Consider the following 27,377-nt stretch of genomic DNA (forward strand, 5'->3'; position numbering starts at 1 on the left):
GAGTATGTGCAGCCAATCATGTCTATGGGACAATGTTACATGGTTTGCATATATACGGTACCAATGGATGACAGAATTTCAGACATTTTGACGCAATGACGGTAACAGGAAAACAGTGATGGCTGTAAGATGGTGTTTTTGGAGGAAGTTAAACAAAGATCCCTGAAAGAAATCCCTATAGATGATTGAATTATCTTCCAAGTTCAAGTATATCCAAGAGATAACCACAGAGATACAGCATCAATTCATCAAACGTCAATCAGGACAGACTGTTTGGAATGATTTCATGAAAACCTTTTATGTAGAAAAACTCTTTTATTGGTTGTTGGACAATTCTTATTTAACCCTTTAATGACTGCTTAGGTCGGCCAGGGTGTCCTCGGCTCACCGCGCACCAGCGACTGCTGTCGTCTGCCTGGGCGCCTGCGGGCTTGCCTGTAAACTGCCCAGAGCTGCGTTGTCCTCCGCTGCTGTAGCTCTGAGGTTGCTGCACGGTGAGTCTGCAGTGTGAAAAGAAGAGGTCGGCTGATGGCACGCGCTTCGGAGGACAGCGTGCGTTTTCTTCGCTGCTCCCGAGTCAGCGCGAGGGTGGTAGTGGTGAGCTGAGCCTAAAAATAATTGGATATTCTAAAAATAATACACAAAATAATTGGTGACTACTAAATAAAAAAATTTAAAAAGTGTAAATCATGGTTTTCCATATATCTGTAAGACCTAATGTGTCATAGGACAGAAAAGAGCAGACAATTCGGCAATCATGCAACCAAAATATGTAATGTTTATTTAGCATCAGTCATTGTTTTATTACGTTATATTTACAATATCGACAAATAAATCAACAAATGTCAAGAAGCCAAAATCTTTAAGATCTTCAAGATCAGCACATAAAAATCATCATGACATCATGCTAGTGAAATGGACCTTAAGCATGCTCCCACCCCCTACTATACAGGTTTGTGGAGCTAAAAAAGACAGCTCAGTGGGGCAATGTAGAAAAAAAACAGTGCACCAACAGGTCATTTCCCTCAAATAGAGTTAACCACTTGCCCATTTTAGGGGACAATCTTCAGTCATATACAGCCCATGTAGCATGACTGACATACAGTAAACAGTAGATAAATTCTCCCTGTAGGTTACGTGTATGTGAAAAATCACACATACATAAGACAGAAAAGACCATTTAAAACAAATTTGAACTGTTCTTTAGTTGTATTTTTTATTTATTAGTCTTTATTAATATTATTCACAATAACTTAACTGCTAAGTTTAGCAATTGAAGCTACTGGAATGTTCCATAATCTCTGGATACTGATTTATTAAAAAAAATTTTTTTAAAAAAATAACACACATTCATACACCATAAGATTTTTTCTTTTTGTTCATCCCACTATTCATAGCCTTAAGTAAATACAACAACTGTAACTTTATTGCTACTGTTTTAACAGTTTGTGTAAAACCTCCACTTATGTTCAAGTATTGAAATAAAGTAATCTTTGTGTAGAGTTTCACTGGTACAGTATATTGCACAACCAGTGGTGGCTCATAGAGGGATGGTACTGCACATGTTTAGATCACAGTGTTCAAGTCAGTACAAGTCCAGAACGTTTTCTGTATTCTCAGATGACCTGAAAGATTCTTAGTCACTTTAATTTGACATGATTTCTAATGCCACATTAACAAATAAAGTTCTAGTGCAACAACTAAGTCAGCAGTCTTCCACATCACAGAAGGCAGGAGTAAAAAAAAAGTCATCAGCTGCATTAAAAAAGCAATAATAATAATAAAATACAAATATGTATCCCAGGTTGAATTATGTAAAAAACAAAAAAATAGGAAGAGTACTGTTATGAGTAACAAAACCCGAATCAGTATGCTGATTATATTTACAGTTACAATGTCAATGTTCTATAAAATGTCACTAGAATGTACTTCATTTTAGCCAGTGCATTATATGTAGGTCCAGGAAGTAAATAATTATTAGCTCTCATTCCTACTGGCAAATGACTAGTAAGCAATCACATATAAAACTATACATTGCAGAAGCATGAATTCGATACAGTAGTCTCTTGCAAATCTGAAATGACCTATAATCCAAAACACTGTGACATAATAAAAGTTATGCTGATAGCAGCTGCAGAAACTACATTTCCACATAGGAGATTTTAAATATTATTGCAAACAGTAACCTGCACATGTATAGTACAATACTCAATTAAACAGTAATCAATTAAAAGTAACAAAAAAAATGACTAGGAGTTTTGAAATGACAATTTAAACAAAACAAAACAAAAAAACTACTAGACAAGGGCTTCGTAGTATGGTACAGATTATGACCATTAAATTATATATTATATATATATATATATATATATATATATATATATATATATATATATATATATATATATATATATAATTTATATGTGTGGTCACTGATGTGATTGGAATGGTCTAAGGTGGCTTGGCTTAATGAGATTGTGCTGTTAGAAATGATCTGCAAGTATCTGAGATTTGGGTATGACATGCCTAGTTAATTTTATTCTTTATGTTCAAAAGCAATCATGATGTCACTGACAAAGATTACCAATGCATTTGTTTAATCCAGTGGAACCAGCTGCTAAAAATCCATCAAATGATGTTTTCTCATTGTAATTCTCATGTTCGATATATTTCTCCAATGCAATTAATAACATAATGGTATTCTTATTATTATCAAACCCCATTTTTTAGATGCAGATTTGTACCTGTAGAATATATACAGTACCCATCAAGATTACCTGGAATGGAAATGCAAGTTCCGTCTCAGTTTCCAGTTTTCAAGAAAGAACACAGCTAGGTATTTCTTACAAATGTCTGGGGATAACATGAACTCAGGAATTCTAATGCCAGAAACCAATGTGTCTATACAAAACTCACTTGGAGTCTAAAGGCCTATTCACACCAGACACGATGCGATTTGTCCTGCAATAAGGTGATACTTTCGCTCAACACTACCTTTCACACCAGTGACGACAGGCATGTATGATGCGATGGGTGACTCTTCTCTGATTGGTCTTTGTTCAGTTCCCTAACTGACGCACAACAAAAATTGCAAAAATAGACACCAATCCTATTTATTTATTTTTGCTCTGCTTCAGTGTCGCCTCGTCGCCTCGCAGGCTGTGTGAATGGTTCATATCAAAACTAATATATTTTTGTTGTGGTGCGGTGTGTCGTATTACAGATTTGCTTGTCACAGTGCGTCCGGTCTGAATAGGCCTTAACACTCAATAATTGTACATGTTTGTATTTTATATTTTTTACTAAAATCTTAGTGATGTTACTGCTGATGTGTTAAACTTTCACCGTGCAATCTGAGGATTCAGCATTAAAAAAAAAAAAAAAAAAAAAAAGATACCAAAAGTATCATATTGATCACCTGGGACATATAGGGACATTTTATAAAGAAATACCATATGTTTTTCAGATAGATAGATAGATAGATAGATAGATAGACAGATAGACAGACAGAGACAGACAATGAACTGGGTATTTGTCCTCAAAAGAAACAAATAAGGTGTTTTGTAGGAAAATTAGCAAAATACTAATAAATGAAAGATTTTTTTTGTTTGTTTGTTGAAATTACCAACAGTTCAACAGTACAGTAGATTAATTATAAAAGGTATGTTAAAAGAGAAGCTATCGTGAAACCAATAAACTCATTTTGAATGATACTAGCTTACTAAAGAACCATCAGCTTGCTCATTTTACCTTCTTGTCATGTTTAATGTGGCCATTTCTTCTGTGTTTGCCATTTGGTATCCCATTATGGCAGTGTCCATTGGCCTTGCTTTGTACTGAGCTAGACCACACTCTTGCAGCAATCAATTTTACAATCCGGGACAGTGTATACAGAATTATAAGTGTCCCTACTAACATAACTAGAGCTACGTCCAGAAGGAAGTATTGATAAGAAGGGATGCTGGACACAGCTGAATGAAGATGCTTGGCTCCATTGTGGCGGAGAATATAATTGATCCAGTAGACTGTGCGGCTTACAGGGTGACCAGGCTGGTCTTTGTGGATCTGGGATAGCAACTGAGCATCTTGTCTGTACCTAAAGAATAAATAACACAGCACATATTTAAAGTGAGTAAATGCAATATACCCATTTGGGTAACGCTTTATATTGCGTGGCATATAATTAATCTTTTCTAGATATGCAATTGCATATTAAATTAATATTTTAATAGATATGCAATTGCATATTCATGTTTGCATTCAATTATTCCTTGTTACTTTCCATTAACATTTAAGTCAGATTAACTGTATTTTCAATTAAAAACATGTAAACAATGGGAAATTACATATTTTCAAGGGTAACAAAACATAATATAAATGGACGTGATACGCAATTACATTTTCAATCGACATTTGGTACCATGGAAAGTGCTCAAGCCAGATCCATGAGTTTCACATTCATTTACAATATTAAACTCAATTCCAATTACTTTTAAATGAGCAGACCAACCTTAAAATTGACTGTGGCAACACTTCAATGTTTTCTTATTTCAAATTGTACACAATAGTACCTGAATCAGATGACATGAGGTGTGTGCAAGGTATGGTAAAACTATGCACATTTCCCCCAGTAAATAACCAAGTCCTTTATTTGATGAGTCATCACAGTGCTTCAGTTTTCTTGTATGCATTCAAACCTAAATATATCTCAAACATTGTAGGTCTCTGCATGGTCCAGTGTTTCTGTTGCTGCTTTTATTGAGACGCTTAGCACCACCCCCAAAGGCCTAATCATTTTCAAATAATGAAGTACCAGTAGAGCTTTTAGATTTTGTAAGAAATCGACAGCATCAACTGCTACTCAAGTTTTCCAAGCTACATCTTACAGGAAATACAGTACGTTTTTTTAATGCAATATAGTACAAAATATTGTTGCCTTTAAAAGCTCAAATACTTCCACACCAAATTTAGCCACAAGCCCTGTGTACACCCCAGAGTATGGAAAGGCCATACATTAGGATATGACTGGTTTTACCTGGAATCTTGTATGACTTTAACCATTGACTGATAGAGCTCTTCTTCTGTCATCTTCTTCCATTCCAGAAGGATCCCCATTCCTTTAGCTTGCACTCGTGTCATTGTGTCATAATGGTCTCCAAACAAAGGGATACCCACTACAGGCACACCATGGTACATCGCTTCATAAATACTATTCAAACCTCCATGACTGAGGAATGCTTTAATGTTTGCGTGACCTTAAAGCAAGCACATAGTTCAATAATTTAAGAGATCAAAAAAAGAGAGAAAAAAGGCAATTATTGATTGCAAAATGTGATACCCAAAAGAGAATATTTTAATCCCCCATTTGATGTAGAGTATACTGCATGGTTACAGCCTTTATCGATGCTCAACCACCACACTAGCAAAAACTGCACTAGGAATTTTACCCTAAAGATTGAGTATTTCCACACCCAGATATTAGATGCTAAAGGAGGGCAGCCTTAATAAAACAAACATACAACACTCTAGGATGTATAATAAATAAGCTGATATGACCACTAGCAAATTAATAAATATTTAAACTCTACATTGATAGAATGGAGTTTACTAGATATAATATTTCGATGTACTGTGTCGTTATACATGAACAGTACAAACTGTTACAATTATGAAATCGAGATCATGTTAGTCCACCCCAACCCTTTTAAATGTATGATAGGACGTAACGGGAAAATTGAGGTTTCCACAACAACCACAATGAAACATTCTGGATTTAATCGGATCGTTTACTTAGTTTATCAGTGGAGCTTTAGATTGGGGAGTTTAAATTAGTACGTGGGTTGATATGGTTTTGAATTAACATTAGAGGCTTGAATGTTAAGAAAATATTACTACGTGACCTCCCTGTACAGTATAATGTACACTGCTAAATTATTTCCGTAGGCACCTGGTGTTACAATAGATACGAGTAGCAATTCTGAACCACACAACAGTTCACAAACTACCATTTTCCACAAAAAAAAAAAATAATTATATATCATTTCAAACAAATACATAAATATATAAATAGGAAACAACTAATATCATGTATAGTTAATCTATCCAGGATTGTCTGGCTATATGTACTGTACTGTAGAAGGAGTGTCATGTTTTAAACCACTACTTACCAAGAAGATCATTTTGTGGCATCCATTCCACAAGTTTAGTATTATTTCCTAAATTGCTGGGTTTTGTACCTGAAAACCTAAAGAAAAATAAGAATTAATGAACAAATTAATTACATAAGATTTAATTTGAAAAAAACAAATAATTAAATATTAACTTCTAACCCATGCTTATTGTCATATCAACAACTTAACTTTGTTGTACAACTACACAACCCAGTTGCTATGAGCATTAAAACAGCTAGTCATGAATGGGCCACAAAGGTTCCTCGAGTTGATTGCTTGAACAAAGAACACTACTTTGTGCATCTAGAAATAACACTGCAAATGTGCATTACAAGAGTTTGTTTCTAGAAATAAGTTGCTTTCATTAATTAAGTCATTCTTCACAGTGAGCTTTCTGATTAGTGGATGAATACCTGAGGTATGTAATATGTTTTTGGCTTCCTATTTGTTTTGTGAATGCTCTAAGTGCTCTAGGAACAAAGTTTGATAGTCTTTTTTTGCTCTGTTCTTCTGAGTTTTTTAGTTTAGTTTTCTCAAACTCAGCAGTGTTACTGTAAGTAGGTTAGCTATACTTGTGCCTTTAAAAGAAAGAATGAAAAACACCACAAAAAGTTTATCAAAAATATCAATACATGTTACTATAAGTTCATTACACAGTAGATACATGTACTTAATGTAAATATCTAGATTTTGGTTGTGTATTATACATAAAAATGTACATCTAGAAACATATGTTTTAAATGGTACACAGTATCAGCATGGAAAAGTACTGCTGATCAATGAAAGCTAAAGTGTGTAAACTAACTGTGACATAATGGAAATAAGAGCCGAGTGGCGATATCACCTAAAGGTTGAAACTAAATATTGAACTGTGTCGTCAATAGCATGGAGGTGATATTTACTGCATGTTATCGGAGAAGGATTTCAAATCTAAACTAATCCATGTGTTCTTTTATTACTTTAGTTTATTTGTTTTGCTTTTAAGGTGATATCATAGAGAGCGCATACAAGTCACGATGGCAACTGGTACAGGAAAATCAATTAACAACAGTTAAGTGATAAGATGCCTGAGGAAGCAGCAGGCAATACATTACAAACATTCTCACAAAAGATATCACTAAAATGCAGCCTACCACTTGTTCCCTGGATCCAGTCCCTACACCACTCATTGTGTCACATTTTTCAGTTCTCAGTCCGGTGGTGACTGATATCATTAACATGTCACTGAGTTCTGGAGTAGTTCCACCAGCATTTAAATATGCCATTGTGAGTCCTTTGTTAAAAAAACAAACCTTGACGCAGATATCGTTTGTAATTATAGGCCCATTTCTAATCTGCCCTTTCTATTTAAAATTCTAGAACACATAGTGGCTCAGCAGCTACAGAGTCATCTACTGGAATGCGACATTTATGAACCTTTGTAGTCAAGAACAGCACTAAAACAGCCCTTGTTAAGGTTGTTAATGATCTGTTCATGGTCGCTGACTCGGGTACACTGACCATTCTGGTCCTATTAGAGCTTAGTGCTGCATTCGATACCGTAAACCACACCATTCTAATTAACCGCTTGGAATGTTGTGTGGGTATTACTGGCATTGTCTTACAGCGAGTGGCTTCGATCATACTTGTCTGATCTTAGGCAGGGTATTTCTATGGGCGGCTATACATCTGACCCTAGCCTGTTATCTACAGGTGTGCCACAGGGCTCTATTTTAGGACCCTTAATTTTTAATATCTATATGCTGCCACTTGGACAGATCATATGTCATCATGGTGTGAGTTTTCACTCATATTTTAAGACTACACCTGATACAAATGTGGGGGTTTCGGCTATTGATAATTGTCTGACTGAGATTAAAACTTGGATGCGGCAAAATTTCCTACAATTAAACAGCGATAAAACTGAAGTAATGCTACTTGGCTCTCCGACAACTTAGAAATGTTGACTCTTAGCATAATGATCAATGGGCTTGAAGTTAAATCTAGCTCTGTAGTTAGGAATCTTGGTGTGGTCTTTGACCGTAGCCTTACTTTCAAGTCACATATCCGCAATGTCACCAAAGTGTCCTTTCTTCACCTTCGTAACATTGCTCGTCTGCGCCCTATGCTGTCTGTGCCTGATGCAGAAAGGCTAGTTCATGTCTTTGTTTCTTTCCGGCTTGATTATTGCAACGCGTTGTTTTCAGGGGTCTCCAAGGCTGCTATCAGCAGGCTACAATATATTCAGAACTCTGCTGCTCGCATTTTAACTGGCACTAAACTGGGTGCCCTTATTACACTGGTTCTTGCTTCTTTGCACTGGTTGCCGGTTGAGAGCAGGATTGACCTGTGGCTCTGAACGGTTTAGCTCCATGTTACACTGCTGAATTGCTTACACGTTACACACCCGTATGTAATCCACATTCTTCATTCTCGGGTTTATTGGCAATACCCAAAACTAAGCTTCGTTCCAAGGGCAATAGGGCTTTTTACCGCTATGCGCCCAAACTTTGGAATTACCTTCTTCAAATCTATCAGGGATGCTAAGACCGTTGATGCTTTTAAAAAACAGTTAAACACACTTTTACGTACTGACATTTTTATCATGATTTGGTTTTGATTTGTGCAATTTCTTTTTATATTATGTATACTCTTAATATACTGTATGTATATATGGTTATCTGGGTTTTTTTGTGCATTTGTACAGCGCTTTGAGATGTGTGCATTTAGGAGCTTTATAAAAGATTATTATTATTATTATATTCTATAAAAACATAAGCGTGTTATCTCAAACATTTGCTTATAAACAATAAAAGAAGCAATCGTACATCAATAAAAAATAAAAAAAATACCAAGGCGTATACTTGCGCAAACAGAATATGAGTGACAGATGAATACCAAGTAATGGAATACCAAAATCTGCTTTTAGGCTGTCATGCTGAAGACACTGCTATAGCTCTCACTTCCTCAAACTCCCCTTCCTCTGTTTCAGTGAATAAGGGGTTTATGTCGTGGTAAACTAAGCAATAAATACCCTCACATAACTTCTGTTTCAATTCATTCAATTAAAGTTGGTATTCTTTAAACTATTAATTATTATACATTTTTAGAAAGAGAACTGGTAATACCAAACACTTTATATATTAAAAAAAACTCCTCTTAAGGTAAAGTTTGTGATTGGACCCCCCCATTTAATAGCATGTATTCCTATTCGTTACAAGAAATCAATACTGGCGTGTATCAAATATATTCATGTTGATTTCAGTCAAAAGTATTTTTGAACTGTAATGTTCATCTAATTGAACAGTAATTCTAAAAAAGGGTTACGTTCCTTAAATGTTCTGCTCCTTATACAACCTTCCTTTGAAGGTTAAAAATTAAAAAGGAAGGAACCTTTTTTGAGGGCTGCTCGACACTGCAGCTAAACTCACATGTACACAGGGAATTTAACAGCTTTTTCTGATCAGGCACTATTAGATAAAAACACACAAAGAAAAAAAGAAATACAGTATAATAGAATGGGACACAACACCAAATGTACTGTTGATAATGCTAATCTTATTTGAAACAAAAACATATTGGAAATGTGAAGAAATGCCAAGCTATCAAAAAGTGCCAAGCCATTTAAAGTAGAGATATCAAAAACACAAGCCAAGTTTCAAGAAACCATTGGGGCAACCTTGCCCAGCACAAAGCAAATAGGCCCAACTGTAAAAGCGGTGGGGGTCAAGGTTGCCCCAATTGTTTCTTTTAACTTGTATCAAAAACACAAGCTAAGTTAGAAGAAACAATTGGGGCAAACTTGGCCTGCACCAAGCAAATAGGCACAACTGTCAAAGCGGCACAACTGTCAAAGCGGCTTGTGTTTTTCAGGTACAATAAACGCTGATAAAATGCATGAAAAACACAAGCCAAGTTACTAGAAACAATTGGGGCAACCTATATTGAGGCAATGTATTGCCATTTGGTTAGGGTAAATGTAGTAGCTTAGTCTGTTGAAAGGGTTAAGATGTGACTCTGTGTAGCATAGCGGTTATGTAGTTGGAGTGAAAGTATGAGTAGTTCGGGCTCAAATCCTGCCATATTATTTATATATATATATATATATATATATATATATATATATATAGAGAGAGAGAGAGAGAGAGAGAGAGAGAGAGAGAGAGAGAGAGAGAGAGGAGAGGGAGAGAGAGAGAGAGAGAGAGAGAGAGAGAGAGAGAGAGAGAGAGAGAGAGAGAGAGAGAGAGAGAGAGAGAGAGAGAGAGAGAGAGAGAGAAGAGAGAGAGAGAGAGAGAGAGAGAGAGAGAGAGAGAGAGAGAGAGAGAGAGAGACATACACAATGAAAACGCAACAGTAATACCTCGTTTCCATAGTCAAGCCAACTCGAATGCACTCAAGTGCTCCCGGGTTAGCCTGAATTTTCCAAAACTCGAGTTGAGGCGCAACACGAGTTGGCTAAATAACGTTTCATCATGATTCCACATTGCATAATGTGCTGTTGTGTTAAATCATTTTTATTTTACGGAGTTAAATTACAGGTAAGCTATTATTTATTTTTTTCTAACCGTAATTTGCAACTGACACTGGCTTTCATAGAGATTGTTGCCAAGACCCAGGATTCCATGATTAGTGACGTATTTTCTGCTCTGCATAGTGAAATGGTACCAAAGAACTCGAGTACGCACCCGAATTGGAGGCCAACTTGAGTTTTACAAAAACATGGAAACGCAGCATTGGGTGGGCAATTAGGGTGTGTACTCGAGTTGGCTTGACTATGGAAACAAGGTATAAGTTTTACATCAATAGCTCATTGGACACATACACAATGTTATTTGCATTTTAAATAGTGAGCAGGTAGGTTTGTTGATTGTTTGAGTAGTATTGTTCCTTGGGATAACAGAATACTGAGCTCAAGTCATGTGATTTCATAGAAATGCCAGGTGCTCAGGGTTTGTTATTTTGAGAAGTTAAAATTGCCAAAATGAGTTGATTAAGAATCTACACATTCAAGAACAGTGAAAGATACAACCACATCCCGCTTGAGTAATGAAGATCGCCTGGTTGCTATGGGCATTATTAAAGGCAGCCTGTCTGTGAGAGGTTGCCTGGAGAACGAGATGTTCTTCTTCAAAAATCAGCAGACTAGTCCAGAGAAACCAGGAAACCGGCTCTGTGAGGGACAGGCCACGTCCTAGAAGGCAGAAGGTCACCACAACAGCCCATTATACTGACTGTTGCATTGTTCAAGCCAACCAGTGGGGCAACCGCGACTAGCTTCACCAGCTGGCTGCAGCTGCACAGGAAGAGCTGCTGAACATCCCACAGCAGTCTATCCAGAGGCTGATCTGATCTATGCATCAACGCTGCCAGGATTGTGTTAATGCTCAGGGAGGTCATACCCAATACTAACTTTGTAATGTTTTTCATTTTGACAGTGAATACTGAAAACTTATGATTCTTTGATCTGTATTTTTGTTCACATTTTCTGTGATTCTGTCTGATATCTTGGTTTAAAATATTTGATTAAATCCATCAGACCTGAGTGTTGCATTTCTTTTTTGCATCAGTATATATGAAAAAATATAGATATAGATGCCGGCACTACAGAGATGTTTCAGTTCATTTAATCAGACACAAGGTGCTTAGTCCCAGGAAACGTTAAAGTAAACACTTCTATTTTTATTAAAGCGTTGGAACAGCAGGTAAATGAATGCTCTCTTATTAAATGGTTTAGACACATTTACATACACACGGTCCAATCGCTCAGACCCTCGGTCCTGCGCAAACAGCTGGTTGGTGGAACCAAGCACAAATCACAGTGCAGCCAACACAGACCCCATCTACATACAGCTGCACTGTGCACTTGACACCCCAGGCAGCGTGCCAACACCTCCTAGACACAAAATGTTCTCTGGTAAAGTAGGACAGTCTCTTCTGGGTGGCGGGAGGTACTCTTTTACGGACGTCGCTGTGCAGTCTCTCACTGGTGGCAGCGTGGCGTGCTCTCACTGGCAGTGTGGGGCACTTTCTCTTGGGCAGCGCGGGACACTGTGCCGGGCCGTGCAAGACACTTTCTCTCAGATGGCAGTTGTGGTGTGGGGTTCTCTCTCAGGCGGTGACGCTGGCAGGATAGGACATTCCCTCCTTGGCAGCATGGGCTACTCTCCCTCTGGCGGCGCGGGACTCTCAGCCACCTGGATGACCTCATCCCACTCCCTCTCTGAGCGACACAGCGTCTCCTGGTGCCACACACCCAGCTGTGTTCTCTCCCACTCGTCCGGTGCGGCGCTTTCTGATTCGGCCGGTGGTAGGAAGACAAATAGGAAAGAAAGAGCCGCCGAATTTAAAGGTGTATCTCCCTGCCTGCGCTTTTGGTCTCCATTTTGTCATGTATATGTTTCTAAACTAGTATTTTAAAAGGCATTGGGGTTTTAGGAGTGCTGTATCAGTTTTATTGCTGTTTTTTTTTTTTTTTAATGAGCCCTGTCTCTGTGCAGGTATTGAGCCGCACTGCCCTTTAGTTTTAAATTGTAATTCTGTGTTTAGTTATTGTTTTAATTAACGGGCAGTGCAAACTGTTTGCCATGAATGTGTATTGTAGAGCTGCCCTGTTTGTTAAGTATAGTTTACTACCTGTATTTAATAAAACAATGTTTATTGCCCGACATAGCAGTGTGTCTAGTTTATATTCTCCTTCTGGTATTCTGCCTGGCTGATCCCACCCTGATCAGAAATAACGAGTGCCCCTCCCGGGTGCTACATATGTTTAAATAAATATAATAATTGATTTAGCATAATGCAACCGACATATCCAAATTCGATCATGACTTAATATTATTTCATCAACAGTATACAATAGAAACTATAAACAATATATATATGCATGTTAAAGTTATGTGTGCAAAAGTATGTATGTTCAATGAAAGCGTCATTCATATCAACAACATTTTTTTCACATTAAAAATGCGTTTGTTACACATAAATAAAATACATTTCATTTTTTTAAAGTTTGCAATATAAACCCTGTGTGGGAGTCGAACCCAAGCTTCTGATGCAGGTTGCAGTGCAGGCGCGGTAACTTTCACGCCACGAAGTAGTATGCAAGTAGTATAGCAGTAAAGTTACAGCTTTTATAACAAGTAATGAGATGCACAAGATTTTGTAAATAATGATTATGTATTATCCCCGATTGTACTGAACGTTTTCATCTAATTTTGCAAACTATCATAATAAGCTTGATTTATTAATTTAGTATATTGTAACATGTTCATATTTATTAAGTAGTACTATGGGTAGGACTGCCATTTTTTTCCCACAGACCAAACCCAGACATATCAAAACTGCAGTATACTGTAATATAGTTAAACACAATTAAGCAGGTTGGCGATTACTAGTCCTTACATAAAATATGCCTTTACCGTTAACAGAATGCATTATACTACATGTATTATTTTACAGGACTAATATGAAATCACAGAAACATCATTTATAATATATTTAAAAGTACAATAATTGCAAATAACATCCATCTACTTGTAATTTTAGGCAACTAGAAAACTGAACAGAAGTCTCCTTGGCTTAGCTTAACCGTTTAGCTGTCACTCGCTGAAGCTGATGTTACAGGAAATATACAGATTCTAGTTACTGACGCTTCGTAGAACAAAAGTTTTTTTTTTTTTTTTTTAATTTTTATTATCCCTGTACAAAGTTATGATACTCTTATACCAAATATGCTATATACATTGTTTTAATTGTGAGTATTTAACGAAAGATGTTACACATTTATATACGAACACAGAAATACTGTGTATAATTCATATTAGCACTGTATTTTTTAACAAAACTTTTGAAAATGTATTTTTTCATAACATGTACCGGTAAGTACGTTGTCTTAAAAGGAAAAAATAACCTTGGTCAAATCATGTCAAAGTGTGCTCGCTCATCTGGCACATCATAAATTATATCTTTCTAATAACTGTAACGGAAGGTATAAGAAAAATCGACAGTATGTAGCCTGCTGGGGTCACGTGACTGCAACTTGAATTGTTTACGTCACGTGGATATGTTTGTTGTCCTCAGCATTATTTAAATTATTTTAAAAAGTAGAATGTATAGATCAGTACTAAACAGTACATTTTTCTAAATAAGATAGTGGAGATCATTTAAGCAACTAATGGTTCCTTAAACGATCTCTTCTGAACCTTGAGGAGGTTCAGAAGCATTTACAACTAGAAAGGAAGGGGGGAGAAAACAAAAAAAAAGAGAAGGGAGACCACATCAAAACAAGGGCAACAACTCAGGTAAGACAGCCATTAAATGTATTTATCTAAATGCTAGAAGTCTCAGAAACAAAATGTTAGAACTTGAAGCTACTGCACTAACAAGTAACTACGATGTGATAGGTGTTATAGAAACTTGGTTGTCAGAGTGATGGAGACGAATCTAATATTAGTGGGTATACACTGTATAGGAAAGACAGGCAGGACAGAAGAGGCGGAGGGGTAGGGCTATAAATAAGAAATAGTCTTGAAGCCCAGGTGTTAAATCTGGATGAAGAAAACAACACAGAATCAATGGGTCAGAATAAATGGACAAAAATTCAAAAGGGCATAATAGGAGCATGCTATAGACCGCCAAATTCAGACGGCGAGCAAAATAATCTGTTATACAATGACATTAGAAATACGTGTAGCAAAGGAGAAGCCATACTAATGGGGGATTTCAACTTCCCCCATATAAAATGGGAAAACCCGGTGGGGAGTACGATGGACGAAATTTGTCAAGGCATCGACTAGTGGGGAGGCATGCCTTGATTTAGTCTTTTCAAATAACAAAGACAGAATAACTAAAACAGAGGTCAGAGAACCATTGGCAAACTCAGACCACAACATGGTCTCATTTGAAGTGATTTTTAAAAAAGCAAACTATGAAGGTATGAAACAGACTAACAGAAGTAAATTGGAGTAAAATAGAGAAAACATCCACAGAAAAAGGATAGCTGTTTTTTAAAAATGTAGTGCTCGAGGCGCAAAACAATTACATCCCAAAAGTAGACGCATCTAAATCTTAAACAAAATGGCCAAAATGGTTTAATAGATTAATTTAAAAAAAAAATATTCATTGAAAAAAGGCACTTTATAGAACATTTAAAAGGGACCAAAAACAAAAGTACACAGAAAGAGTACTTGGAACTGCACACACAAGTCAAAAAGGAAGTTAGAAAGGCCAAGAGAGAGATAGAAATGAACACTGCTAAGGGGGCTAAAACCAATTCCAAAATGTTTTTCCAATATTATAACAGAAAGAGAACATTCAAAGAGGAGGTTAAAAGTCTAAAGAGATACAAATGGCAAAATCATAGATGAAGAAAAAAAAATAGCAAATATATTAAATGATTACTTTTCACAAGTTTTTACAAAGAAGGATACGGACAACATGCCCCACATGTCGACCTGTTCATATCCAGTTTTAAATAAATTTAGCATAACAGGGGCAGAAGTGTTAAAAGGACTAGGAGCTCTGAAAATAAACAAATCGTCAACATAAACTCCTATATTTAACTACTGTATTGCTTTCTTTGTTTTGTAGTTAATTCACGAGGGTAAAGTAAGGCCCTTCTTACTTCTGGGATATTTTTCAACTTTAATCCAGTGTTACATATAATGGCTTTGATAACGTTTTTAACACGAACATCTGAACAAATATCTAAACTTGAACGAATATCCAAACATGAAAATTCTATGTTCGTCCCAGCACAAAAAAATGTTGCAAAATATAAAACAGATACTGATAGATTTTTTATTTAGCACTCACCAAAAAGATAAAAGACAAAGAACACTAGTGACTGCTACTGCTGCTCCCGATACCTGGAACCTTTGCTTGAACAGCACATGAAATATTAAAATTCCCCATTTCTCTTGAAACACACAGCTCTCTTGTTCCAACTTTCTCTTCACGGATAAAGACACGATGACATTTGTCACTACGGTATCTTGTTCTGGTATCACTGGTGTCATCTAATTGAACCCCCTGATGCACTGTTGTCTCACCCACGTGGTTGGTGATTGACAGCAATCACAGCAACATGACTATGCGTGTTGCTCATGTGAAGGAAATCGCTGGAGGCATGTTTGCATACGTGTTCTAATAGGTGATGGGGAGTAAATTAATCAATGTGTGCTATTTAGGGGAATGTAAATATGCCATGTATGATAATTTTTGTTAAATACAATAACTTTGAAGTTTTGGGTTTGTCTTTGTATTTTTATAACTGTCACCCAGCCCATGCCAAGTGACAGGGTATTGGATCAGGCCCTCCAAACTAAACGAGTTTGACACCCCTGCTCTACAGAGTTAAAAAATTGTTAACAGCAATGACAAATCAACCATGTATACTTTGCTTGATGATGCTTGTAGAGATGAAGTTGGTCACACATTCAGAAATCTCTTCTTTAAGGACTTGACCGCTAATATTATCCATCAGATTCCTCTTACATTTTGTTTAAAAAAAACGTTATTGAAACAAAACAAAAAACAAACATGCGATTCGACACTGTGTGTCTTCATCAGGTGTTGTAATGATTGTCAATCATCATATATAAGACACCAATCAATCCAATAATTAATCAATTAATCAATTGGATAATAACCAGACCAACTTCATCTCTACAAGAATCATCGAGCAAAGTATACATGGTTGATGTGGCATTGCTCTTCACTATTTTTCAAACTCGTTTCATATACACACACACACACACACACACAAACAAACAAACTTGTTGGAAATGATCAATCAAACCTTGTTTCTTTGTGGTCCAGAGTTGTAGAGACAAGCTAGGTTGCACACTTAGTGATAGATATATATATATATATATATATATATATATATATATATATATATATATATATATATATATATATACAGACGTGCTCAAATTTGTTGGTACCCTTACAGCTCATTGAAATAATGCTTCATTCCTCCTGAAAAGTGATGAAATTAAAAGCTATTTTATCATGTATACTTGCATGCCTTTGGTGTGTCATAGAATAAAGCAAAGAAGCTGTGAAAAGAGATGAATTATTGCTTATTCTACAAAGATATTCTAAAATGGCCCGGACACATTTGTTGGTACCCCTTAGAAAAGATAATAAATAATTGGATTATAGTGATATTTCAAACTAATTAGTTTCTTTAATTAGTATCACACATGTCTCCAATCTTGTAATCAGTCATTCAGCCTATTTAAATGGAGAAAAGTAGTCACTGTGCTGTTTGGTATCATTGTGTGCACCACACTGAACATGGACCAGAGAAAGCAAAGGAGAGAGTTGTCTGAGGAGATCAGAAAGAAAATAATAGACAAGCATGGTAAAGGTAAAGGCTACAGAACCATCTCCAAGCAGCTTGATGTTCCTTTGACAATAGTTGCAAATATTATTAAGAAGTTTAAAGTCCATGGAACTGTAGCCAACCTCCCTGGGCGCGGCCGCAAGAGGAAAATCGACCCCAGATTCAACAGAAGGATAGTGCGAATGGTAGAAAAAGAACCAAGGATAACTGCCAAAGAGATACAAGCTGAACTCCAAGGTGGAGGTACGTCAGTTTCTGATCGCACCATCCGTCGCTTTTTGAGCAAAAGTGGGCTCCATGGAAGAAGACCCAGGAGGACTCCACTTTTGAAAGAAACATAAAAAAGCCAGACTGGAATTTGCTAAAATGCATATTGACAAGCCACACTCCTTCTGGGAGAATGTCCTTTGGACAGGTGAGTCAAAACTGGAGCTTTTTGGCAAGTCACATCAGCTCTATGTTCACAGACGAAAAAATGAAGCTTTCAAAGAAAACAACAACATACCTACAGTGAAACATGGAGGAGGCTCGGTTATGTTTTGGGGCTGCTTTGCTGCGCCTGGCACAGGGTGCCTTGAATCTGTGCAGGGCACAATGAAATTTCAAGACTATCAAGGCATTCTGGAGCAAAACGTACTGCCCAGTGTCAGAAAGCTCTGTCTCAGTCGCAGGTCATGGGTCCTCCAACAGGATAATGACCCAAAACACACAGCTAAAAGCACCCAAGAATGGATAAGAACAAAACATTGGACTATTCTGAAGTGGCCTTCTATGAGTCCTGATCTGAATCCTATCGAACATCTATGGAAAGAGCTGAAACTTGCAGTCTGGAGAAGGCACCCATCAAACCTGAGACAGCTGGAGCAGTTTGCTCAGGAAGAGTGGGCCAGAATACCTGTTAACAGGTGCAGAAGTCTCATTGAGAGCTACAGAAAACGTTTGATTGCAATGATTGCCTCTAAAGGTTGTGCAACAAAATATTAGGTTAGCGGTCCCATCATTTTTGTCCATGCCATTTTCATTTGTTTTCTTATTTACAATATTATGTTGAATAAAAAATCAAAAGCAAAGTCTGATTTCTATTAAATATGGAATAAACAATGGTGGATGCTAATTACTTTTGTCAGTTTCAAGTTATTTCAGAGAAAATTGTGCATTCTTTGTTTTTTGTGGAGGGGTACCAACAAATTTGAGCACGTCTGTATATATACATATATATAATTAAAAATAAAATCTAACGTAAGTATTTTTAAAATGGGATTTGAGGCAAGATTTAATTGGGTGCTCAAATTTTTTTTCCGGCTTTAGCTTTATAATCCTCTACACCAGGACTCATGTCTCTTGCACTATGTAACTATAGTTGGGAATCGCTCTCTGTTCTGGGCCCGGGAATCTCCTTCGAATGTTTAATCACAAAACGATGAACACAAATTGTGACGTGCATACTCTGTGGGTATCTGGGTTATGTGCAGCAAACAACAAATGGGTGCACCGACCTCCAAATCACCTTCTGAGGAAGCCGACCCAGCGCTCCGGCCAACGTATGCGCAATATCATCTGATAAGTACTTGACTCCAGCTCCAAACGACACCAGTACAAAGCCATGTTCTTCTGTTGTATCAGCCCATGTTAGGAACTCCTAAAATTACAGAGAAACCACATATAATAAAACAGAAAATTGAGTTTTTGTAAACAAAAACAAATAATCCCCAGGGAAATAATCTAAGGGGAATGACATAGCTGACCTAACAGTTTGTAAAGAAGTAGTAAAATAGATATGTGAAAAATCTAACCTGTATCATTGATTTCTATAGGACACCACATGTAATGTAACTATTGAGAGAATCATAGAATATAGCGGTGTACCATCTATAAATGACATTATGGCAAAGTGTGTGTTATGTATGTTAGGTAAAACAACATGGCAGTGAATACAACATGTGTACTGTGCAGCAATGGAACCCAAGAGATTACATCAAAAACTGCAGTTGGGTTCCAAGTATGAAGCCAGTATCGCAATGTGTTTGTTCTTTTTCAAGAAATCTACATAAATCCAAAATTCAAAAGTATTATACCATTGCTAATAGCTTAATGTTTCATCATCAGGATTTGTACTGTATGATAGTCACTGGAGGAATATGGATATACAAGTCTGATGTCAAGTTGCATGGGGTTTTTCCCACTCCTGCCGTGGCTTATCTTGCCAACACTGAGTACTTTTTTGATAGTGACGAATAGTGACGCAAAAAAACAAATTGCCTGTATGGTGACTCTCCTGAAGTCTGTATCATATCCAAATGTAAAACGGTGTCACATATGGAAGGATAGATTGCTCCATATAACCACAAAATTTGTTACTCTCAATAACTTGGTAAAGAATGGTTGCCAAGGGTTATCAAAATTGAACAAACAGTTCTCCAGATCCAAGTAAAACTGTGAAATAGGTACGTGAAGTCAGATGAACAGGCACCTTCTTTCATCCCAAGATTCTGAACACCAGAAACATATGGTGGTAGATCTATGCCCATTGTGTCCAAAAGTAGCCTGCCTTTCTGGAGAGTAACATCTTTGCTTCTTATTATCCCCCACTAGGACTGGGATCCCTGGCAATGATGATATATTGGAGGCAGTTGTATAGTACAGACAGTACAGTCATATCAGCAGACACTATTTGAGATTCAATTTATGATGAAAACACCATTCCAACAGCATGAATGAATGTATGCCAATCAAGCCAACACATTTTTTGTTTGGAGATACTATTACACATGATGTAATCTATATAGTAGGCTAACCTGAAATTCTATTAAACTTTACAAGCATTCCCCCCTCCCCCCACCCCCATTAGATTCTATTTCATGTTCTGTAGATTAAAGTCATGGTAATGGAATTTTACATACAAATTGGCGTTTACATCAATTTTGTGTTTGCTTCCTTAGGCAGGGGATATATATATTATACACACATACATACATATACAGTATATATAATATAAAAATGAGGGGTAGTACTTAGAGCTATTATCTGTATTTGTGCCCATGCCATTATTCATATTTGTATTCATTTATGAATTTGGGTATGTATTCGTCAAACAGGAAGTGGGTGGTGGCAAACATGGAAGTGGTTTAAAACTCGTTTTTTACACTTACAATGTAAAAATGTCCTGAGTGACAAAATAATGTGCAGTTTTCTATGCAAACACACATGCAAACTTCACTTATTATTATTTATTTCTTAGCAGACACCCTTATCCAGGGCGACTTACAATTGTTACAAGATATCACATTATTTTTACATACAATTACCCATTTATATAGTTGGGTTTTTATTGGAGCAATCTAGGTAAAGTACCTTGCTCGAGGGTACAGCAGCAGTGTCCCCCACCTGGGATTGAACCCACGACCCTCCGGTCAAGAGTTCAGAGCCCAGAGCCCTAACCACTACTCCACACTGCTGCCCTATACTGTGTATAATATATACTGTGCAGTCCTGTGCTGTATTTTGTAACAAAGCTCTACTATAAGTAGGACTTCGTTTTCGTTTTTTATTTTTGATGATGCAATGTCCCTTTAAGTTTGTTTTGCTCCGACATCGTTTCTTAATCTTGTAGAAGTGTTGATTGTAAAACAAGATTGCATTTGTTGTGTTTTTTTTTTTCTTCCCGTAACTTGAATGACACGCTCTGTTTGATTCACATAATCAGATTCACAAACACAATTAAGAGAACTTGCTTACAGTTGAAAATTTTTGCAACGAGTCACTAGGATTTCAAAATGGGGATTAAAGCAATTTAACTTTGCTCGCTTTTTGGTTTCAGTTTAATTGTTAAAAAAAAAAAAGTGTTACCTTTAAAACTCATTCCGTTTCACTGCTAATAATGCTTTTTTTTTTTTTTTTTTTTTTTTAAAGGTATACCCTATGGTTCTTATTTGCCAATCTGCACTGACTGCAAATAATGTAATCGTTATTCAAGGCCTGTGTAACTCGATTCCCTTGTTGTAAAAAAATACCCCATTTCAGCAAATGTTAATGAACAGCTGTAATAGTACAGCTGTAATAGTAAAACAAGACCTTGGCTGGCACAGACAAGCAACAGTGGACACTAGTCCTTGTTTCTGATGAACAAAGTAAACAATACTTACATTTAAAAGAAAACTGCTCAATGTCAAAAGGTTTTACAATACCCCTTTTGGACTTTGGCATCCAGAATTGCGATTCAGACCTCCTCACAAACCACTTGTGTTTACCATGATGGTATTTGCAGTCATCTGAACTGATAATGGAAGGCTTTTTGACAATGCAAATCTAAATGGACATTTCTGTAATGGTAGTGTAAACTAAATATACAAAAATAACTTTCAAGGAACAAAAACTAGTCATTTACTAAAACAGTCGTAAAATAAAACAAATAGCTTTCCCTTTCAAGAAAGCTCCAATTTTAACATACTAAAACTGGTGCAACACTAAACGCTTGGCCTACCCGTGTCCAAGGTATTAGAATAATGTGACACCCATCCACGTCAGTGAATGAATCCACAATGGTATGCTCAGTCCCCCTCTTAATAATAGTGTGCTCACTAAGAATTTATCACTCTGAATGACTCAGTTACTAAACACAATATTGTTTGGCATAACTGTATCCATGATTCTATAGGTGTGACTTTAGTTTGGTATAACTATAGCCATGGTGTTAGAATAGTGCAATGTCACAAATGGAATCATGAAGTGCAATTTCAAAACAACTCTGGTAAAAAAAACATGAGAATATACAGAGAATGATCTCTATTTGTTCAGTGTTGGGTGTCCCTAACACACTAGAAGGCTTACGTTCCTTTTTACGTATAAAATGGACACTTTAATAGGGCTGTTTAATACCAGTCCCCATTACAAAGTCAATAATAGACAAACATATGAAATGTGTGTGATTTCACATATACATTTTCATATTAGTTTCAATGTAGAAAAAAAAAAAAAAAAACAGAATACATTATTATATAAACCAAAGCATGTGCAACCAAACCAATACTGTTATATTAAACCGACATACTCTTGTAGCAATACAAATAAACTTAATTATATAAACATTTTGACATGTACAACTACATATCTGTGTGTTTAAAAGTCATGGATCAAACAATAATACTGTATATAAAAACATATTCCAGAACAGCACCTCACAGTAATGTATTAAAGTACTTGAATTACTACATTTTAAGTGAAATCATAAAGTCTTACTTCTGGTAGAGGGCTGGCAGGTTTAGTGAGGATGCCTCCCACATACACCACATGAGGTAAAGTAGGCCGTGGAAACTCCAGGGCCATGTCTGTACACAGCATCCAGAGGCTGCTCCCTTGAACCAAGTCATACATTGACACCTCTGGCTGTATGTCGTACTTCTTCATGATTTGGTCATACCGAGGCAGTACTAAAAACTGCACCCCAAAGCGCGAGACCAAGTAGACTGCTGTGTTTGTAATCCTTTGGAAAAGGTTCATGTTGTCTGTGAGAAGGGAGTTAAATTCAGGAACATATGCTAAGGGGGCTGGAGCCCCTACTTCTGCTGGGTACCACAGACCTGTGCTAAAGACTGCATACCTCACCCCTAGGAGATGAGCAATGACAAAGCCACACATCTCATTGGGGTCAACCAGGACCAGGTCAAACTCTTCTTCCCTGAGGCGAGACATGAGGTTCTGGTTTCCAACCATAAGGTCGCAGTTCTGGGAGTAGTGCGCCAAGATGTCAAAGAGTTCTAGTGCAGTCAGACGTCCTGAGAAGATGTTCTTCATCTTGGACTGTAGAAAATCATCCGCTGTGGTGCTGTTAAAGATGCCTGGGTATCGCTGAAAGCGGTAGTGATGAGATGGGGGCACCTCACGGCCCTCGGAAACAAGGAAGACAGTATCGTGTCCTTCTTGGTGTAAGGCAGAAGCCAGGGTCTTGAAGATGTATAGGTGGCTCTCAAACATGATAGGAGGCACAACAACGATTTTGGCAGCCCACGTCAGGCTAGCAGCAACACACCACAGTAAGGCAAAAATGGCAGGAAGCAACTTCATGGCTGAAAAATAAATACATAAATAAATATTTATTGATTTAAACAAATGTCTTTATTTTAGCACTACTATATATAAACTGTCCATGACCTGCAGTCACATTCCACTAAAGGTGGACTACAACACTTTCTGTAGGGTGTGTTATCTCTCGAATGACCTATGCTGTCAATGTCAGGCGTAAATTGTATGTGACCGAATCACAGTTGATCAACAGATACATTATTACTGAGACTGTAGTTTAATATGACCACCAAAATTCACTATAAATAAAATACTGTATATTAAGTGATGGTAACTTGCCATTTTGTTTAACTGCTGTCGGAAGACAGTCACTGAAAGTCCTTATCTGTGTGAAAGTGACTAATAACTAATTAATGCTTTGTGGGCCTTTATCTCAAAACATGGCGCAAACACTTAAAAATAAATCAGCTGCATGAGACTGCCTGCTTCAAACTCGGGTTTAAGTTTTGGGAGAAAATTTGGTTTTACTAAAAAACACTTATTGACTTGCTATCGATTTTCCCAATTAGTTGTACAAACACGGACAGTGTAAATTAATCTTAAAATAATAAATCAATTTTAAAAGTTTAAAATATTAGATTAAAAAGGAATTAACTGAAGAGATTAGCATGAACATTTGTATAATTCACTAAAATATAATTTTAGTATCCTCTGCTGGGGATGAAATCCCCTGGAAAGGGGATTCAATGGAGGCAGTCATTTGTCTGTCCATGCATCTGTCTGTATGTCACACTTCACAATTTTCACATATATGGAGAACTACTTATCTATTGTCTTGAAACTTGGTGTTAACAATACTTATCTTAAGTTTGAGAATACCAGATTGAGGGGATAGACAGTACGGGGGTGTCTGTCTGTACTTTCGTCCACCTGTATGTCCTACTTACATGTTTGCATATATTCTTATTCTATCAGTCCGTACACACTGTTTATGTATGTCATGGTCATCAACTTTTTCATCATACCTGTAGCTTGCATTTTGAATTTACTGTAGTTGTGCCTTTTCTGCAGACCACTTTTTTGTACTCCTTTCTTTTGTCTCTATAAAACACATCTCAGATGTGTGCTGCAGTCACCGCAGAATTCCCAACAAATACCAGAGAACCACATCAGAGTAAAATATAGTAGGTTATACAGTCTGATTTTCTGTATTCTGTTGTGAAAGGCTGCTTAAAATACAGATCCTCTATTGTTCGGGATGTTTGCACAGTGACACAACACAGCTCTTTTCCATGCAACAGTCATGCTTAAGTAACATTGCAAGTCAAAACTAGTCTAAACTAGGCACAAATACAGTGCTGTGTTCATTGCAACTTATTTGGAAAAACAAGTCAGTCCAGTTCTGCAGCAAGATAAATATTGACTATGATAGTGTTGCGTTTCGTGTTTTGAGATCACATAAAACAACAACTTGTTTATTTACACATGGTTAAGACAACATGGCACTTATTTTATATAGCATATTTTTATGTTTTAAAGGTTTATTATGTGTATACCACTGTAGAAAAAAGTATTTCAAAGTCTTTATTATCCCTTTCTTCAGCTAACTTCACAATGCAGTGCTTCACTTCCCTCCTCCCAGTGCTATTGCAACACTCTTTAAACTCACTTGCTCAGCCTGTAACATTCCATTATGACTGGTTATACAACTCAGAGGTCTGTGAAGACTCCTCGGTGGTTTAGTGTACAACACAGATGGGGGACAGTATCAAGAACACAAGTTTAGTCTAAACATTTTAAGTTTAGTCACCCAGCGTAAGAGAGACAGGAGCCGAATAGGGCAGTCCCATGTAAATTGGAATCAATCAGTGTTGAGGCTCACACAGAAACCTACTTAGATTAAGATAAACAATAGAACACTGTAGTAAACAGACAGTCTAGGATAAAAGATATCTGCCAAGTTAAAAGCAAAAATTTGCTATGGTATTTAAGGAAAAATTATATGAGCCTATATTACTTGTAATACCAAATCTATACTTTATAAAACAAGACAAATCAAAACAGAGAAGGTCCTTATTATATAATGAACATACAGACACAGGCCCATACAGCATTATTATGAGGTTGTGATTAAAATGTAGAATTACATTTACCTGTTCGTCACATGTATCCAGTATTCTCTTTGCTTTATTCTATTCTTTAAATAATTAAAAAACAGTACAAAAAAGAAAAAAAGTCTGAATCGAAACTGAAACTTTTACTCAATCAATCTGACATGAAATGATTCGAAGTAAACCGAATCTTAAATATTGAGTTTGGTTTCAATCCAACATGCAAGGAATCCCAAACTGAAAGAGCTTTTATTCCAAATCGATCCGAAAGTTTGAAATATCAAAGTTCATCAGATGCTTGAGTCCGTTTTTTTTTTTTTTTTTTAAATCAATTTTGCTTTGCCGCGTCTGTTGCATGGTAGCTGAATGAGCCAAAGAGTGCCTTTTCCCATGTTTTCTGACAACCAATATTCACGACAGATATGCCCGTGTTGCTCCTTTTTTTCAATAAATCAATCATTTCCAGCTTTGTTGCAACATAAAATGATTTTTGTTTCGAAGACATATAGTCACACAGTGCACACTGTTTGACAGTGAAACGTTAACTTTGCTGTGGAGGTGTCTCCTGTGCTACAGACTGGGATGTTGACAGTGTGTTTATATTACCGATTTTTTAATTATTGTTTAGTTGGGATCCAAGGGCCAGGTTCGTTACAGCCGAAAGTTTGTTATTATGAAGTGCGTTCCAGCACATGCTTGCTATATTACTGTATTCTGTATACTGTATTCTACTGCTTCTTCTCAATTCTACGACTCAAACCTGGCAGACCACTTAGTAGATAATCAAAACGCACCAACGATATTGTCCCGCACTTCCAGTATGGTTGACGCTAACAAAATAAATAAATGAATTTCACAAGGCAGGAGCCAGGCCTGCGTAAGGGACAACCAGAATAAAGATAAAGTGCTTGTGACTTGGTAACAGAATAGGGGTTTCCCCTTGACTACTCTGAGAACTGCCGTCGATCGACCTCCAAGGCCAGGAAGCAAGGACTTCCCCCAAGGGACAACTAAGGAAGGATAGGAGGACAAACCAAGGTCTCCCTGGCTTACTGAGTCGTCTAGACGCTCCGAGGCTGCATGGAGAGCCTCGTGATCTACGCAGGGAGAACAAAAAAGTGCTGGGAAAAAGAGAATTAGAAATAAACACATAGAGGGCCAGGGGTTTCTCTCTAATCCCCCCCCCCCCCCCCCAGCTGTTAGAGCCACTGTTGATAAGGGAGTCAAACGACTAGCTCGAAGGGGGACTTTCTCCAAATGGAACGACTATCAGCATTCAATCCATCATTCAAATGCCATTTTGCAAACTTTAAAACGACTGTCCTGTGACGTTTTCCTCGAGAGGTGGCAGAATCTTGGAGGACCTCAGTGATGGACAGGTGGAGAGGACGCTAATTGGGCGGACGGCAAAGACTGGCAAGAGGTCTCCTCCAACTAGATCTGAGAAGCGAGAGGGGGCGGGCCAGCATATAAGAGCTGCAAGAATGACACGAGAGGGAGAGAGAGACGACAGCCAAACTGATAGAAGTGAGGAGATAATAAGAGAATGAGTGAACCACCCACCTTTACTACCATCAGCCGTGAGACGGGCCCTGACTACAGCTGTGCCATTAACCCCCCCTCCCCCCGGGAACCTTGCTGGAGGGAAGGGAGAAGAAAAGAGGGAGAGAATGGACAACCTGTCGGGACAAGGGAGCGACTGACAGAGGGAAGGAGCTGGACTGAAGTCCATAAGGCCGGAACCTGAAA

At 37.3% G+C, this 27,377-nt stretch overlaps 1 protein-coding gene across 1 annotated transcript in view; it reads right to left on the reverse strand.

The window, feature by feature from the left end:
* Window positions 1-758: 758 nt before the first annotated feature.
* The window catches only part of LOC117421533 (2-hydroxyacylsphingosine 1-beta-galactosyltransferase-like), a 49,541-nt gene continuing 22,922 nt past the window's right edge, over window positions 759-27,377 (reverse strand). The window contains exons 2-6 of the mRNA XM_059031122.1: window positions 22,735-23,561; window positions 18,996-19,138; window positions 6,168-6,244; window positions 5,036-5,255; window positions 759-4,096 (exon numbers count right to left, since the gene is read on the reverse strand). Of these exons, the coding sequence (XP_058887105.1) occupies window positions 3,742-4,096; window positions 5,036-5,255; window positions 6,168-6,244; window positions 18,996-19,138; window positions 22,735-23,559 (1,620 nt within the window). The 5' untranslated portion in view covers window positions 23,560-23,561 and the 3' untranslated portion in view covers window positions 759-3,741. The remainder of the gene's footprint in view (window positions 4,097-5,035; window positions 5,256-6,167; window positions 6,245-18,995; window positions 19,139-22,734; window positions 23,562-27,377) is intronic.

Source organism: Acipenser ruthenus, chromosome 1 (assembly GCF_902713425.1).
Source record: "Acipenser ruthenus chromosome 1, fAciRut3.2 maternal haplotype, whole genome shotgun sequence".
In the NCBI taxonomy this organism is placed as follows: Eukaryota; Metazoa; Chordata; class Actinopteri; order Acipenseriformes; family Acipenseridae; genus Acipenser; species Acipenser ruthenus.